General features: G+C 35.3%; 1 protein-coding gene across 1 annotated transcript; it reads left to right on the forward strand.

The window, feature by feature from the left end:
• The first annotated feature begins 3481 nt into the window (after positions 1 to 3481).
• LOC102809375 (arylsulfatase B-like) lies at positions 3482 to 13499 on the forward strand. The gene is made up of 16 exons (XM_085496679.1): positions 3482 to 3544; positions 5332 to 5437; positions 6218 to 6389; positions 6544 to 6595; positions 6856 to 6959; positions 7140 to 7264; positions 8047 to 8099; positions 8279 to 8380; positions 8727 to 8790; positions 10775 to 10872; positions 11108 to 11244; positions 11618 to 11676; positions 11775 to 11892; positions 12425 to 12495; positions 12626 to 12724; positions 13327 to 13499. The coding sequence occupies exons 1-16, from the start codon at positions 3482 to 3484 to the stop codon at positions 13497 to 13499; spliced, it is 1596 nt and encodes a 531-aa protein (XP_085352805.1).
• The last annotated feature ends 888 nt before the right edge of the window (positions 13500 to 14387 follow it).

The raw sequence follows: 14387 nt of genomic DNA on the forward strand, positions 1-14387 counted from the left end.
AGCAAGTATACATAATTATATTATACCAGTATATTGGTGGTGTTAATCCATCGATTTGATTGGTCCAAACACAAACAAACACATTGTAAGGCAATGCACACAAAAAGGCGACACGGGGGTAAATAATAAGAAAGACTTATCCTACCAGCCACAGCATCGGCTGCCACGCAGGTCTGACCGCTAGTCAGACCAAAAAGTTGGACAGGAAAAACATCTAGATGACAGATCGAACCGGTTTTATCTATTCGCACTGAACGCGGAGAAAAAACAGAGTGGCAAGAGAGGCAATATGTCTAGGCCTCATTACCTCGGTCACGTTGTTAGTGACGTGAAGGAAAATCTTGAGGTCATCGGGCTACAATATTACAAGATTTGTTTTATTGTCGATGAAGCTGAAGCTCTAAGACATCATACAGGCAATTTATAAATATTAGAATTGACTACCAAAAACCATACATACCGGCTAGACTTTGTGGCTTGCTTCACTTCCCGAGCTAATGCTGCTTTCAAAGACAGCAACTCTTCTCTGATGTCTGCACAAGCAGCTAGTGCATGTATGCATATACAACATATTATCTAGAAATATACAACAAGCAGATATTTTGACACATACAACAAGACATTCACACTTAGTAGTGCAAGAAAACCGTTATGTTATTAGCGCATCACAATAAAAGATGAGATGATGGGTATAGCTTCAGCATTGAGCATCAATGGAGTTGAAAGCCAAGTTCACAAAATAAGCACACAACCACAAGATCTCAACACACAAAAGCATTTTCTAAATTTACATTGCGCGATGTTATCGTGGTTGAGATGTTATTGAGATGTTATCTCAATTATTGTTGGCTATAAGAGAAAAGTTATAACCGACAAACAGGCAGCATGTGATGCAACAATACACAATCAAGACAAAAAAGCAACGAGAAAAAAAAACAGTCAAAGGTATTTTACAAGGAATGATGTACAATGATAGATGATTGATAAACGAAATATTTATGTGCAACTGGGTAGGCATATTGAAGGTATGTAAATACTCCACTTATTTAATTATAACAGAAACTCTGTTGAAATGGGTGATGCTATCCCATAATAGAAAAGTAGTCTAAATGATATACCACTTAAATACCAACATTTGAAATTGTTATTGTGCAAATTCGTAATCTAGACAAAAATAGTACTAACCACCATATCCTATTTCTCAATTCTTTCCCCTAACATGTTTCTGAATAAAAATGCTGTGCACTTAAAACATCGTGTTTTATATCTTAAACAGAACAGTACTAGTGAATGTAAAAATATGTATATGTATAATTCAAGACATCTAAATATTCAATTCAATTGGAAAGATGTTAGAACAAAAGGTGCAGAGGCTAATTTATGATTTGTTAGCAATAATGTTGTTTTTATGCAAACACCAAGCCCATTTAATGAAACAAATGTGAGTTTGAACTTCTAGTGCATGATGAGTACGCCATAAACGAGAGGTTGATAATATTTATTTTACAATTTACAACTTTATTTATCTTATCTTATTTATCTTATGGGGAGGAACAACAGATTGAATAATAGATAAAAAGTTCATGTCATTGTCCGATGTCAATGTACGTGCTGTGTCAAGACTATCAACGAGACAATGTACTACAAATAAGTAATTAAAAATGAAACAGTCCCCGTTAAATGTTTGAAAGTTCTCTTTGTGCTCGTCATATTACAGTGGAGCGTTGTCGCGAGCATGTCCTTGAAACTTGAGTCCCAAGTGGCGTATACAACAGATTGTTTATTTACATCAAATTCAACATGTGTCGGGTGAAGACCACTCCGGTTTGAGACATAGCAAAGAAAAACATAGATCACAAATGAACGCATGTGCAAGTTATCACATTTTAAACAAATAGGATGGCCGTCAGTCGGTCAAATTTGATCAAATTGTACATGTATCCATTTATGAAATGCTAAATATCAATAAAAGTGATACATGACAGAGATATAGTAATATGGATACAAATAAAAATGGCCGTTTTTCGGCCATCATTGTTCTGATTATGAAACAAAGTGACATGTATGATGTATGTCAAATGAAAATGGCACATAACTCTTGGAAATAAAGTAGTAAGGCCAAAAAGTCAGATGGCTGTCAATCGGTCATCCTTGATCGGATTTTGATGTATCCTAACGTGTATAAATGTGCCAAATTTGAATGAAAACTGACAAAGCATGTCCAAGATACCACATTTATAAAAAAAGAAGATGCCTGCCAGTCGCCATTTTGAATCGTATCGCTAAACCATTGCATGTGCATATGTCCCACATAAAGTAATAGACACATGCAAAGAGTGAACAGAATCGGACAAAAGGATTGTGAATTATGACCTCGGACGGACAGACGGACGGACGCACACACGGATGGACGGATGCACGGACAGTCAGAGGACATGTATCCTAACATGTATAATCTATGTACCAAATTTGAATGAAAACTTACAAAGCATGTCCAAAATACAACAATTTTAAAAAACAAGATGGCTGCCAGTCGGCAATTTTAAATCGAATCGCTAAACCCCTGCATGCGCATATGTACCACATAAACTACTAGGCACGTGCAAAGAATGAACGGAATCGGTCCAAAGGATTGTGAGATATGACTCCGAACGAACGAATTATTAGACTTCGTCCGAACGGGGACTAATAATATATTATTAGTTTTTACACACTATTAGTTTAGTTTATAGTGTCCAATCAATATTAGTGGTATGGTTTTAAATTAACATATACCAGTACACAGGTATGAATGCTGTCACACAGTGTGAACTATATCTAAAAGTGTCTTGCGCACCTTGTCAATTAAAATATAATGATGAAAACTATTATAGAAAATGCCTACAATAAAACATGTGAAATTAGGTAATGTACCGATTATTACTCGCATTCTCTACCACTCACTACAGTCCGTTTCCAAAAGAGATGATTATTCTTTCTTTTTTAAATTCTATCGACTGTTTAGTGCATAGTTTCCAGTGAAATTACAATGTTAGTTTAAACTTACAGTACATGGTGAGTACACCATATAAACTAGAGTTTGACAATATTTACTTTAGAATTTACAACTTTTTATCTTATGGGCCAGAATAACGCCAAGGCTACTTGGTTGTATAAGTGTCATTACATCATACGATCGACGGTTTATGGCATTCTGTTTAAAGGTTACAAACTAATTATGACCAACTGTCTATGCAAATCACCTCCCACTGGATCGGCAACCAGTCAGAACTCGTGTCACAAAGCTCTTCTATTAAGAAAATAGCTCATTTTAGTTAGACGCGCTCTAATAAGCGGTTGACCTATCCGATCAAATGCCAGTTGCCGAATGTGATTTCTATAGGTAGTTGGTAATATTTAGGTCGAGTCGTATACCTTGTGACTACAAACTAGTGACTATAAAAGCTACTAAATTCTCTGCCTAAATCACATTTCAATCCCAATGGTCATGGAATCAACACCGAAAAGTGTACCCGAGGCTACGTCAGCGGGAAGTTGGAACATGGTGAGTCTCTCAAAATATTGCAAAGATCATATGCAACATATAGCGCTTGCGTCATTTACTGTAGCATATAATATGATTTTCGTCTCTGGTTTTTAGCAAATTTATGTCGATTGGGCATACACAAATTCAGACTTCCGGGATTGAAAATCATAAATTTGAAATACACAAAATTGAGTGTTTTATTATATTTTAACACGAAGTTGAAATCGGAAACCCTATAGGAGTAAAGTGAAAATCAGTTCACAGACTACCTAAAGAAATTGCCAGAGTTCTGCTCCCAGATTTTATCAGAGTTGGTGTGATTTATCAACAGTACACACTTGTGAGAGGTATTAAAGCCAGGAGCTTTAACTCAATATTTTGATGTGCGTGTATTCCATTTTCAGTACTATTTTCTTGTCTGCCCCTATGAGTGAATGAACCCCCGGTCCAGTGTGAGTTCTGTGGGTGTTCCTCTCAATTGCAATAAGCAGGCCTTACACTGTAACAGATGTACAGGTGGAATAGCTGTGTTAGTCTCTACCTAATACGACTTGCGTGTATTTCAGTGTAGAATCCCTCATCGACTTTGACTCACTGAGGATGTGACGGAATTATCCTAGGGAAATCATTAATTTTATTAAAGGGTGAAAACCAGAAACATCTCCTGGCCTTGATGGTATTACTATTGACCACTTTAAGAATACATCGGTTTATTTTCTATTTTGTTTTCCATCACTTTTGGTTCATTGCTATGTGCCCATCAACTTATGTCGACAATTCCTAAAGATCCGGAGAAGATATCTGCGATATGGGTAACCATCGAGACCAGGAACCATGTGCCTCACACAAGCTACATCAATGCCTAATTAAACAACATTCAATTTAAATGTAATAATGTTAAATGAAGATGATCTGCCACTTTGACTATTTAGGAATAATAGTTTAGGCAAACAAGAGCAAAAAAATCTTGTGTTCATGTAATCTTTTAATTAACTTGAGTATGAACCGATTATTTGTGATAGCATGGTGACCATTCTTGCATGAGTATCATGTCTTTTGAGTTAATCAATGGGTCTAATGTTATGTTGATATGGCTATTCATGCAACTCTACCTGTTCTGTGGCTCCAGCTGTAAAATATTTGTCATAAATTTATGCACAGTAGTCGTCTGAGCCTTTACAGCGAGCGCACAAGATACACCTTACTCTCTCACCCGTCAGGCAAATACCGAAAGACTTTGCAACATACCCAAACACTGTCCTAGATACCCCAATGACCGTTGTAAACCCAATAAAGTTTTCTACCCGCCTACGTAACAATAAATCAAAACACCAGACGCGGTATGTCTTTGACGTGTCACCACGACGAGGGGTAGTTGGACTATTCCATTAATTTGTGGGTACAACAATCATTGTTTTGTACCATTTGGGAGAAATGTAATACAAAATGGATGAAGTCATTTTTTCGAAGAACCTAGCAAAGGAACTATGCAACTTTTCTTGATGATGTTTTGCATTATACATCTCAGGTCTTGTAGATTGTTTTGTGGGTGGCTGTTTAGTCAATTATTCATGTATAGGTGTTGAAGGTTACATATTAATTTAACCTATAAGCTGATAATCAAACCTTGTTTCTTGGCGGATATTGTGCCGATTTACTCATAGTGCGATGTCCATAGATATCAAGTATTGCCTATAACAAATGAGTCATATTCAGCTGACATTTGAATAGTCATGAAGTATTCATTAAACACTCAAAATAATCACAATCATGATTCCATTAAACTAATACGCTTCTTTTTTCAGAAGGGTGACACAAGAGCTTCACACAAGATTCGAAACTACGGCATATTATTGGTCACTTTGATAGTTCTTAGCATACTGATCGCAATATTAGTAATATACGTCAATGGTAAGTAGCGTTTGGGGTAATTTGTTACCATGACAACTGTACGTTGACGTGAAGTATTGTACACATGAGCAATTGTGCAATCTTCTATCATTCAGAATGTAGAAATACAATTAATCATTGTTTTTGCGTCAACATTAATCTTTTCCGCGAGAAAATCATCTCTTTCTCATTGTTAATTTTGCTAGATCTCGTGGAGCCTTGTCAGTGTCAAGGAGGAAACAACAATGCGTCAGGTATGGAGAGAAAACGGCATAATGAAGGATTGGTATTATACCATAAATATTTTAATTTGAATATGTATCTATTAAAAATACCATAAAATACACAGGAGTCTATGGATACAATGGATGTGCACAGGGAAAAAATGGCTCCTGCTCAACCTAATAGAGCACTTAAAATATACCATCGCAAGATGAATGGATGAATGACGCCACTGACATTTCTCGCACGCTTCAAATTGCATTGTATTCCAAGTTCTCTACATTTTAAATACAAATCTCTGAATGATGTAGTGTAGTGTACATGTCGTTTCTTCTTGTGGATTATTTCATCAATTATTGTCAGTCATTTGTTTTGTGTTATTGTGAATTGACATAATCCGACGTTTGTTTAAGTTTGGGTATGACATTCCCACCATACGCTTTTAAAATCATACCATAATATTATTACCATGCGCATAGTGATATTATAATGCTATAGTGATAAATTATAATGTGAATCAATACACTAATAATAATAATAATAATGAAGTGTATTTATATTGTGCTTAACCTAAATTAGCTCTAAGCGCATTAGGGTACAAACAACCGCACATAGTTTTGCTACTACCAGATGACCTTGGATGGAATGACGTAGGATGGAACAACCCAGATCTCAAGATGCCGATTCTCAATCAACTCGCCGCCGATGGCGTTATATTCAATCAGACATATGTTCAGCCTTCATGTACACCGTAAGTAATAACTTTGTTACTGGCTGATCAACTGAAATATATCAATATGCTTAACGGTATAAGATTTGATTTCAAGTTCTTACAATTCCAATTCCCAATTTCGGCGATTTGCTTCAATTCAACTATTAATGTACATGCATATTTCATTCTTCAGATCAAGAAGTTCACTTATGACGGGATTATATCCGTTTAAAACCGGAAATCAGGTAATGAGCTGTTTTATTGCAACTTATCCTGCAGTTTATCCTGCAACGCAGATAGCATGGTAATTATATAATGCTTTACGTTGATCAAATCTCCACGTTTCATGACATGTTAAAATGTATACAATTTGGACGATGTCAATTCTGTCATTTTGGATCGTTTGGGAACAAAATAAATTTGAACAATGCCATGATAAATGTTATGTCATAATGTTCTGATTGAATAAATATGATTAGTTTTTGTTACTTTATTTTACTTTCAGCATCGAATGCTGTTCGGCCTTGAGCGTAGTGGGCTTCCATTAGAGTTTAAGTTATTACCACAAAGTCTTAAAGATGTTGGATATCTAACGCATGCTCTCGGGAAGTAAGTAGATAATGCATAAAAACACTAAGTACTATATGAAAAACATACTCATATCATATATTATTTACATTGCTTTCCGTCTCCAATAGGCTAGAAAATAAGTAGTGGCCGGGCACAACAAAGTATGTGAATAATGCCTACTAGTGCTAAATAAAATGAAAATCTTTCATTTTTTTGCAGGTGGCATTTAGGATTTTGTAAGAAGGAGTATCTACCAACAAGCCGTGGCTTTGATTCGCATTATGGTCAACTTGGAGGTGGAGCCTCACATTGGACTAAAGAGACAAGCATGTTTGCACAAGGATGTAAGTTCAGTGAAATGCGAATAATGAAATATTTGGACTGAAAACATTGCTTTATTTACATCGAAGAATATGTGTTTATTATAATATATGCATGGTTACATACGAGCATAAAGACAAGGGTTGGGTGATTTAGTTTCAAACCACAGTTATAGTTTGTATCAAAGTCGCGAAAGTGTTTCTACGTATTCATACTATCTTTTTGCTGGGAGATGATATGCTCATATGTCAAAATTATTTAAACGTGAAGAAGCGCGTTTTTAGGTTATGGACATTTGCCGGAAACCAGCTCGTTTTTTGAATGGTGGATATCTTCAGAATAAATAGACAACTATAGTGACGCTGTTTTCTATTTGATCTTATAAACTAAACAAACGCAATAGTTGTTTTTAAATTGACTTCTATTAGAGTTTAATTGTAGTATGAGGTATAGGCGTGATTTTATATCTGAAAATACGGGAATTGAAGTACAATGCATGCAATTATTACGAAGTGTGTTAAATTTATAATCTAAACAAAAACAATATAGACACTTTACAAACTCGACTCCACTTGTATTCAAAAATACAACAATCCAGTCACACAAGTCTATATTTACTAGTGCATTTCGCAATTTCTACTTTTCTGTACATGGCAATACAGTACTGGTGACCAATTTCGTTATGTTGCTGTATTTATATTACTTTTTACATCATAACTTGTTTATTGACGTGGTTGACAGTTTTCAGTTGACTTAGGGGGCCGAGGTCAGTTAACTAAACTTTAGAGTTGTTTTGACTTTCTAGATGATTTCCGTGACAACAGCGGAGTTGTACAAAAAAGTGACACCTATCTCACAGTGAGTATAGAAAAAAAGTATAGTTTAATAAGCGGTTTTTATTTTTGTCGGTTGATGGCATCATGTGTTTTCATAAACAGTTTCACTTTTTTTTAATTTACATTTTGAAAAGAATTTAGAGAAAGCATGTCATGTCCATAAAAAACGAAGTTTTATCTACATTCTACCTTTCTTTGTAGTTCATGCTTGCTGAAAGAGCAGCAGAGATAATAATGGGACATTTCAAGGAATATCCATTATATCTGCAGTTTAATTTGGATACGCCTGCAAAGAGTCTTGAGGTAATCACTTTCTGTAAAAAAAACACTACAATTGTCAATAATTTAATTAAGTGTTAAAATCCGTAAAAAAAACATATATATTTATTTGATCGCAAATAATTAGAACGCTATGAGAGGCACAAATTAAATTTTTGTTGTTAATAGTTTATGCCGCAAATGCATGCATGTGATGAATAGAATATACAAACTATGACCGTGTAACATGTTATTTATCAATCAAGCAAAAAAAAACATTATACTAGTTTAATAAATATTTTCAATATATGCACATATGGAACTGTAAAACCTCATTTTTTTTCTATTTTACCTGTATTTCATAATTTTATTTATTTGTGTGTACACACAGGTTCCACCTGAGTATGAAGCGTTGTATTCTGATATTGCAGATAACCGAACAAGGAAATTTTATGGTATGTATTGTGGTTACCATGTATAGATGGTTGTACGTAGAGGGACATCACATTTGCGTGTCCAAGCTGTAGCATTAATACAGCCATATTGCGATTGGAAAAGATGAACAGTAAGAGACTGTCAAACAACATGTATAGTTGTTCTATAAGAAACAGTCCCATTATACCATTATAATCCCAGACGCTGCAATATAACGCAGATTATTATATCTTTGCATCAGTTTACTTTATTGCGCCCTTCACACGTGCAGTTAAAATACTTTAGTGTGAATACGACAACATTTAAAACAGGGATTTCATTTGTTCAGTCATACTCACCATACTAAACTCCAATGTTTAGCATTGACTAGTGGGCTTACGAGTTAGCATCCCCAGGTGTCAGCAAAATATGACTGTCTTGCATCACTTGATCTCAAAAATTATACCTAAATTACTGATTCATCCCAAACGCATTGATGCTTTTGCTTCATAATTTGAGGTTGTACTATCAAACGTCCTGTAGATTATATGATTCTGTATTTGTTGGGTAAATGCAATGAATTGTTTCCAATTCTGGTCCAGATTCCTAAGAATGGATTTCAACAGCCACACAGGCTAGTGTTCAGTGTTATAAGATCAGTGATCTAGTGGTTCAAATAGAGTTTTGTGGGAATAACTTCAGAGTACATCAATTACTGGTGTTAGTAATTATAGCCCAGCGATGTGGGTCGATATCGGAGATGAGACTGACATAGACCCCACAATGTCTAGCCATCCCCAAGTGATGACGTATCCAACCTGACGTGGGGATTCCAGATCTATCTATTGATTCCCTACTGATCATGAACTACTTAGGAGCCCACATTAAATAACATTGCGGGTGTCAATCGAGCATGTTCATCCATGGTATTTGAGTAGACGCCGAACATCTTTATGGCCATTATTTATTAAACAGAGCACTCTGATCAGTAGTCAGTCTACATGAGAATAGAAGAGGGTCCCCTACAAATGAGCATTTATCATACAGATTTCTTTTTACGAGTCTATTTTCTCAGTTGGTTTGGCATATTGGTTTGGTTTTATTGTTCATTGTTGGGGAAAAGCTATTCCCCAGCATTAGACATACTCTCAGTGTTGGGGTTAGCAGTCTTCCTTTTTTCCTGTTCTGTCCAAAACAATTGATTTCGACCACACTTCATCCAATATATGGATTCCGAAGAAAGACTTCAGATCCGGTTCACCAGACATGTAGTCCTTATTATATAAACTTGTTTGCATCATCATTTGCTGCCCCTCCTATTCTGGATGATTTTTTTTTAGGGTTTAGGGCACCTGGGTATGCTATGAACGAATTCGTTTATTCAAATCTAAATATTTGTTTTTGTAAGGTAATTATGAATTAAATGTAAAATGTTAAATTATCCTGAGTGGATTTTGTGTACCGACAAGTTATATCACTGGTCATATGCTGTTAAAACTTCTGATAGCGGACTTGATGTATTCAGAGTTCAATTTTATTCGTTATTAAAATACATTTAAATAAGGTTGTCATGATTTACTCAATAGTTGTTGATTATAGTGTAATTAAATTACTTCCACGGGATATACCGCATCTCTCCATAACCATAACTATAAATGTCAGGGTGAGGCCATTGCATTATGTCATAGTATGCACAAAGACGCGAGATTCAAACATAGCGTAACAAGTCCATACTTTGCGGAATCCTTGTAATAATCTTTTCATTATACATATTCCTGGACCAACCACTAGAACGTATATGCTATGAACTTTGTTTCACTGCTTCACAAGCGACCACAATCCTAGTATTGTAGGACGTGGACACCTCGGGCACAACCGCAAAATTACGACATGCTGGAAATTATGGCGATACAATGACAGGTGTGTCGTATGAAATCGTCTGTTTCAGGGTGTAATTGGATAACATTAGCGACCATTGTTAAATCACTTTCGTAACCCACCCACTTTCAAAACCCTCACTTTTAGGTAAGTTGTCTGTCATGGATGATGCAGTTGGTACTGTGGTGGAGGCGTTGAAGACAAGAGGAATGTGGGACGATACGTTATTGATATTCATGAGTGACGTAAGTGATCAATATACTCGATATGCAAGTTTAATTTAGTAATTCAACAAGTTGTTAAGTGTTCATTTTCTGGAGGCAAAATGTTTTGGTAAAAATTGTTAACTTCTCATTCAAATCGGAAAATTCAGATAATACATGTCAGGACACGCATTTCATATGACGCTGCCACTTTTCATGATTGCATTGCTTAACTATTTTCATAGATAATTTTATTTACCTGTAATTATTTACACAGAATGGAGCATTAGCAACGCAGTCGGGGTCCAATTGGCCATTACGGGGAATTGCTGCTACGTTGTTTGAAGGCGCTACTCGCGTACCAGCATTTATTCATGGGAGTATGTTATCGCAGACTGGATATATAAATAATGAGTACGTTAATGAACGTCAATTACGAATGGGAAATGTTGCTCAAGACTGAGTTTAGCACTAACAGTCTCGTATAAGAATAATGTTTGTGTTATCATATGTAAGGTAACCTAATTTTGTCGTTATCAAGTTAGATTGTTAATTAGATGTTTTAGATAGTCAGCGCCAGTACAAGTACATAAGATGAAATACTCTTCCAAAAATGTGATGCTGAGCAATACAGAGTACTTCTATATTTGATCTTGATAGTAGCATTTTTTTTCATTAAATCGATACTTTGCATAATTTTTATGTGAAGGTGATGGAAATATGTTGAAATACCCAAAAAAAAATTTTGACACACCTCTGTTTAACTAAGTTACCTTTCGGATCACAGGTTATGGCACATGGTCGATTTGCATGAAACGATACTATCAATAGCTGGGGCTAAATCTGGTGAGTTGTTAAAGGATTTGTCAAAAGCAATTGTCAATGATCCGTCACGATATTTTAGATTGAGGTTGCTAAAATATGTTTTGTATTATACACTACAGAACCTGGAATTGACGGCATAGATATGTGGGAGACATTCTCAATGGGTAAACCATCGCCAAGAAAAGAATTCGTCTATAATATTGATGATTTTGAGCCTTCCCCCGGTGCTGCTATCAGGTAAGTAGTTATATTCAATGTGGGTTGAGCAGATAACCCTTTAATCTATGCAAATTGTAACAAGTTGATATGTAATGAAGAACTGCGCCGTCAGTTTTCTTCTTTCCAGGTTTATACTCTCGTCATACAATAACCCGTATTGTTCCACTTTGCGCAAGCGATATATGTGATAGCTTGCGTGTACCGATTGGTCCTAAATATTAATAATAATTGATCATAATCAATATATTTGCAATGAATATTAGTCAACTACGAGTATCCCTTATGATTTGTTGTTGGAAATTTCGGGAATTAAATGTTTGTTATGTTGTTAAAAATTAGTGGGTGATTAATAATGAAAGTTTAAATTACCGGTACTAGTACGTAGTATATTTCAAAGTGGATAAGTGATTGATTGATTTAGTCATCAAGCAAATACGAGCTGCAAAACAATATTCATCTCATTACGTATACCACATACCACGAACATGGTGGTATTTATCATATGTGTTGCATTCAATCTCACCCTGAAGTATGTTTTGTATGTATCCAGAGTTGGAGATTATAAACTGATTACAGGGAATCCGGATATAATGTATCCGATTCGAACAACCAATCAATCAGGTAATTTAAATCCCAGAAGATCCATTATTATACTATAAATACTTGAGGCATTGCTGGATTTACAGTTTTGCGCAAATGAAAGTGGCGTGATCTAATATCTAATATATGTAAATGTATATATTTATTTCAGATGGTTGGTTCAATTATGGTGACCCCCTGACAAACGGGTTCCCTGGCCCACCTACTTCGATACCCGCCGAGAACGTGACATACTTATTCAATATAAGAGGTATGAAGAACGTATATTAAGTTTGATAAGTCGGGTGGTAAGGTGAAATATTCATTCACATACGGATATATAAATTACTTGAAAATAAAGTTCTAATCGCCAACCTAAATATAAACAGATAGTGTATGACAAGTTGCTATTATAATAGCTGATCTCTAGAATGTCATGTACATTGCCACTGTAGTGCATTTTTCATATTAAGATAACTGATGGGGCATACAGAACAGCGCACGTGAGTAGGCTATATCTTTAGCTTGCATGTCCGATCAGACATATTATTTCTCTGTTTAGATTATTAACAATTAATAATTTCCACAGCTGACAAACGTTTGGATTGCACACTGTTTAATCGTTTAGCTAATTTTAATGAATGTCATTCAACAGTCCAGTTTCAGACTGTAACATCTATGTGTTGTCATTAGCAATGAACATTAACAATCGAGCCAGAATTCTATTCATCAAAAACAAGAAATTCCTTAGTAGCCTTGCTTCTAGACTGTGTAATTACCGAACTACACATAGTGTTTCGATTTTCAAGGTATGAGTACCAAATGAGTATCGGTTGAACTAATTAAAAGCACGCTGTCTTTCTTCCAATACAGATGATCCCGAGGAAAGAAACAACACCGCCGATCTTTATCCAGAGATAGTACAAGCATTACGTACACGGTTGGATGAATACCGTGAGGATTTAGTCCCGCCGATAGACGATACACCTGACCTAGCTGGTCTTCCGTCGAACTTTGACGGTGTATGGTCACCTGGATGGTGCTAAAACTGTTATTATCAAATTTGAAATCAAATTTATGTGATTATTGCACGATTGGCTACGAACAATACAGCAGATTATTTTACTTACTTGGACAAAATACCAAATTTTGAAACATTTCACCTAAAATAAATTAATATATATCAAGTAAATCTCATCAGCAATACTCATTTACTCTAAGGTTAATCATAACAATTTAAATCTTCTATTGCTTAAATGTATTTCTTAATTATATGCATTTAAAAGGGCATACCATTGAACCATATCATTACATATATCGTTACGGTTCTAATTATATAACTTTAATTTTTAACGTGTATACGTAATTTGTGTGTTGACATATCCCTGAATCTTGTTTGAGACGGTCACGTTAAAGTAATATTTGTTACAGCCAATCATATATTGGGTTTGTTAAAAATAAATATAAATAATTTCTGCAGTGAAAATCAGTGTAAAGTGTTTTTCTTACATAACACATATTCATTTCGCAAACATGTGTAACAAATATATAATAATATGAAAGCCTGTCTAATTCACAGTGTAGCTGCAAGTATGAGAACTATATCTATTTGATTAAGTAAATGTGTGAAAAGATAAAAACATAATTAATGGATTCACGTAACCAGGTAATAGTTTTCGCATTTTCTCATATGTGAGCACAGAAATCTGTCAGTAGCAAGTATACATAATTATATTATACCAGTATATTTGTGGTGTTAATCCATCGATTTGATTGGTCCAAGCACAAACAAACACATTGTAAGGCAATGCACACAAAAAGGCGACACGGGGGTAAATAATAGGAAAGACTTATCCTACCAGCTACAGCATCGGCTGCCACGCAGGTGACAGCTAGTCAGACCAAAAAGTTGGACAGGAAAACAATCTAGATGA

Source organism: Saccoglossus kowalevskii, chromosome 1 (genome assembly GCF_978046115.1).
Source record: "Saccoglossus kowalevskii chromosome 1, keSacKowa6.1, whole genome shotgun sequence".
Lineage (NCBI taxonomy): Eukaryota > Metazoa > Hemichordata > Enteropneusta > Harrimaniidae > Saccoglossus > Saccoglossus kowalevskii.

Coding starts and splice junctions, on each gene's coding strand:
- LOC102809375 (XM_085496679.1), top strand. CDS start 3,482: ATGGTCATGGAATCAACACCGAAAAGTGTACCCGAGGCTACGTCAGCG. Junction 6,960..7,139: donor CTAACGCATGCTCTCGGGAA/GTAAGTAGATAA, acceptor ATTTTTTTGCAG/GTGGCATTTAGGATTTTGTA. Junction 11,677..11,774: donor AATAGCTGGGGCTAAATCTG/GTGAGTTGTTAA, acceptor TATACACTACAG/AACCTGGAATTGACGGCATA.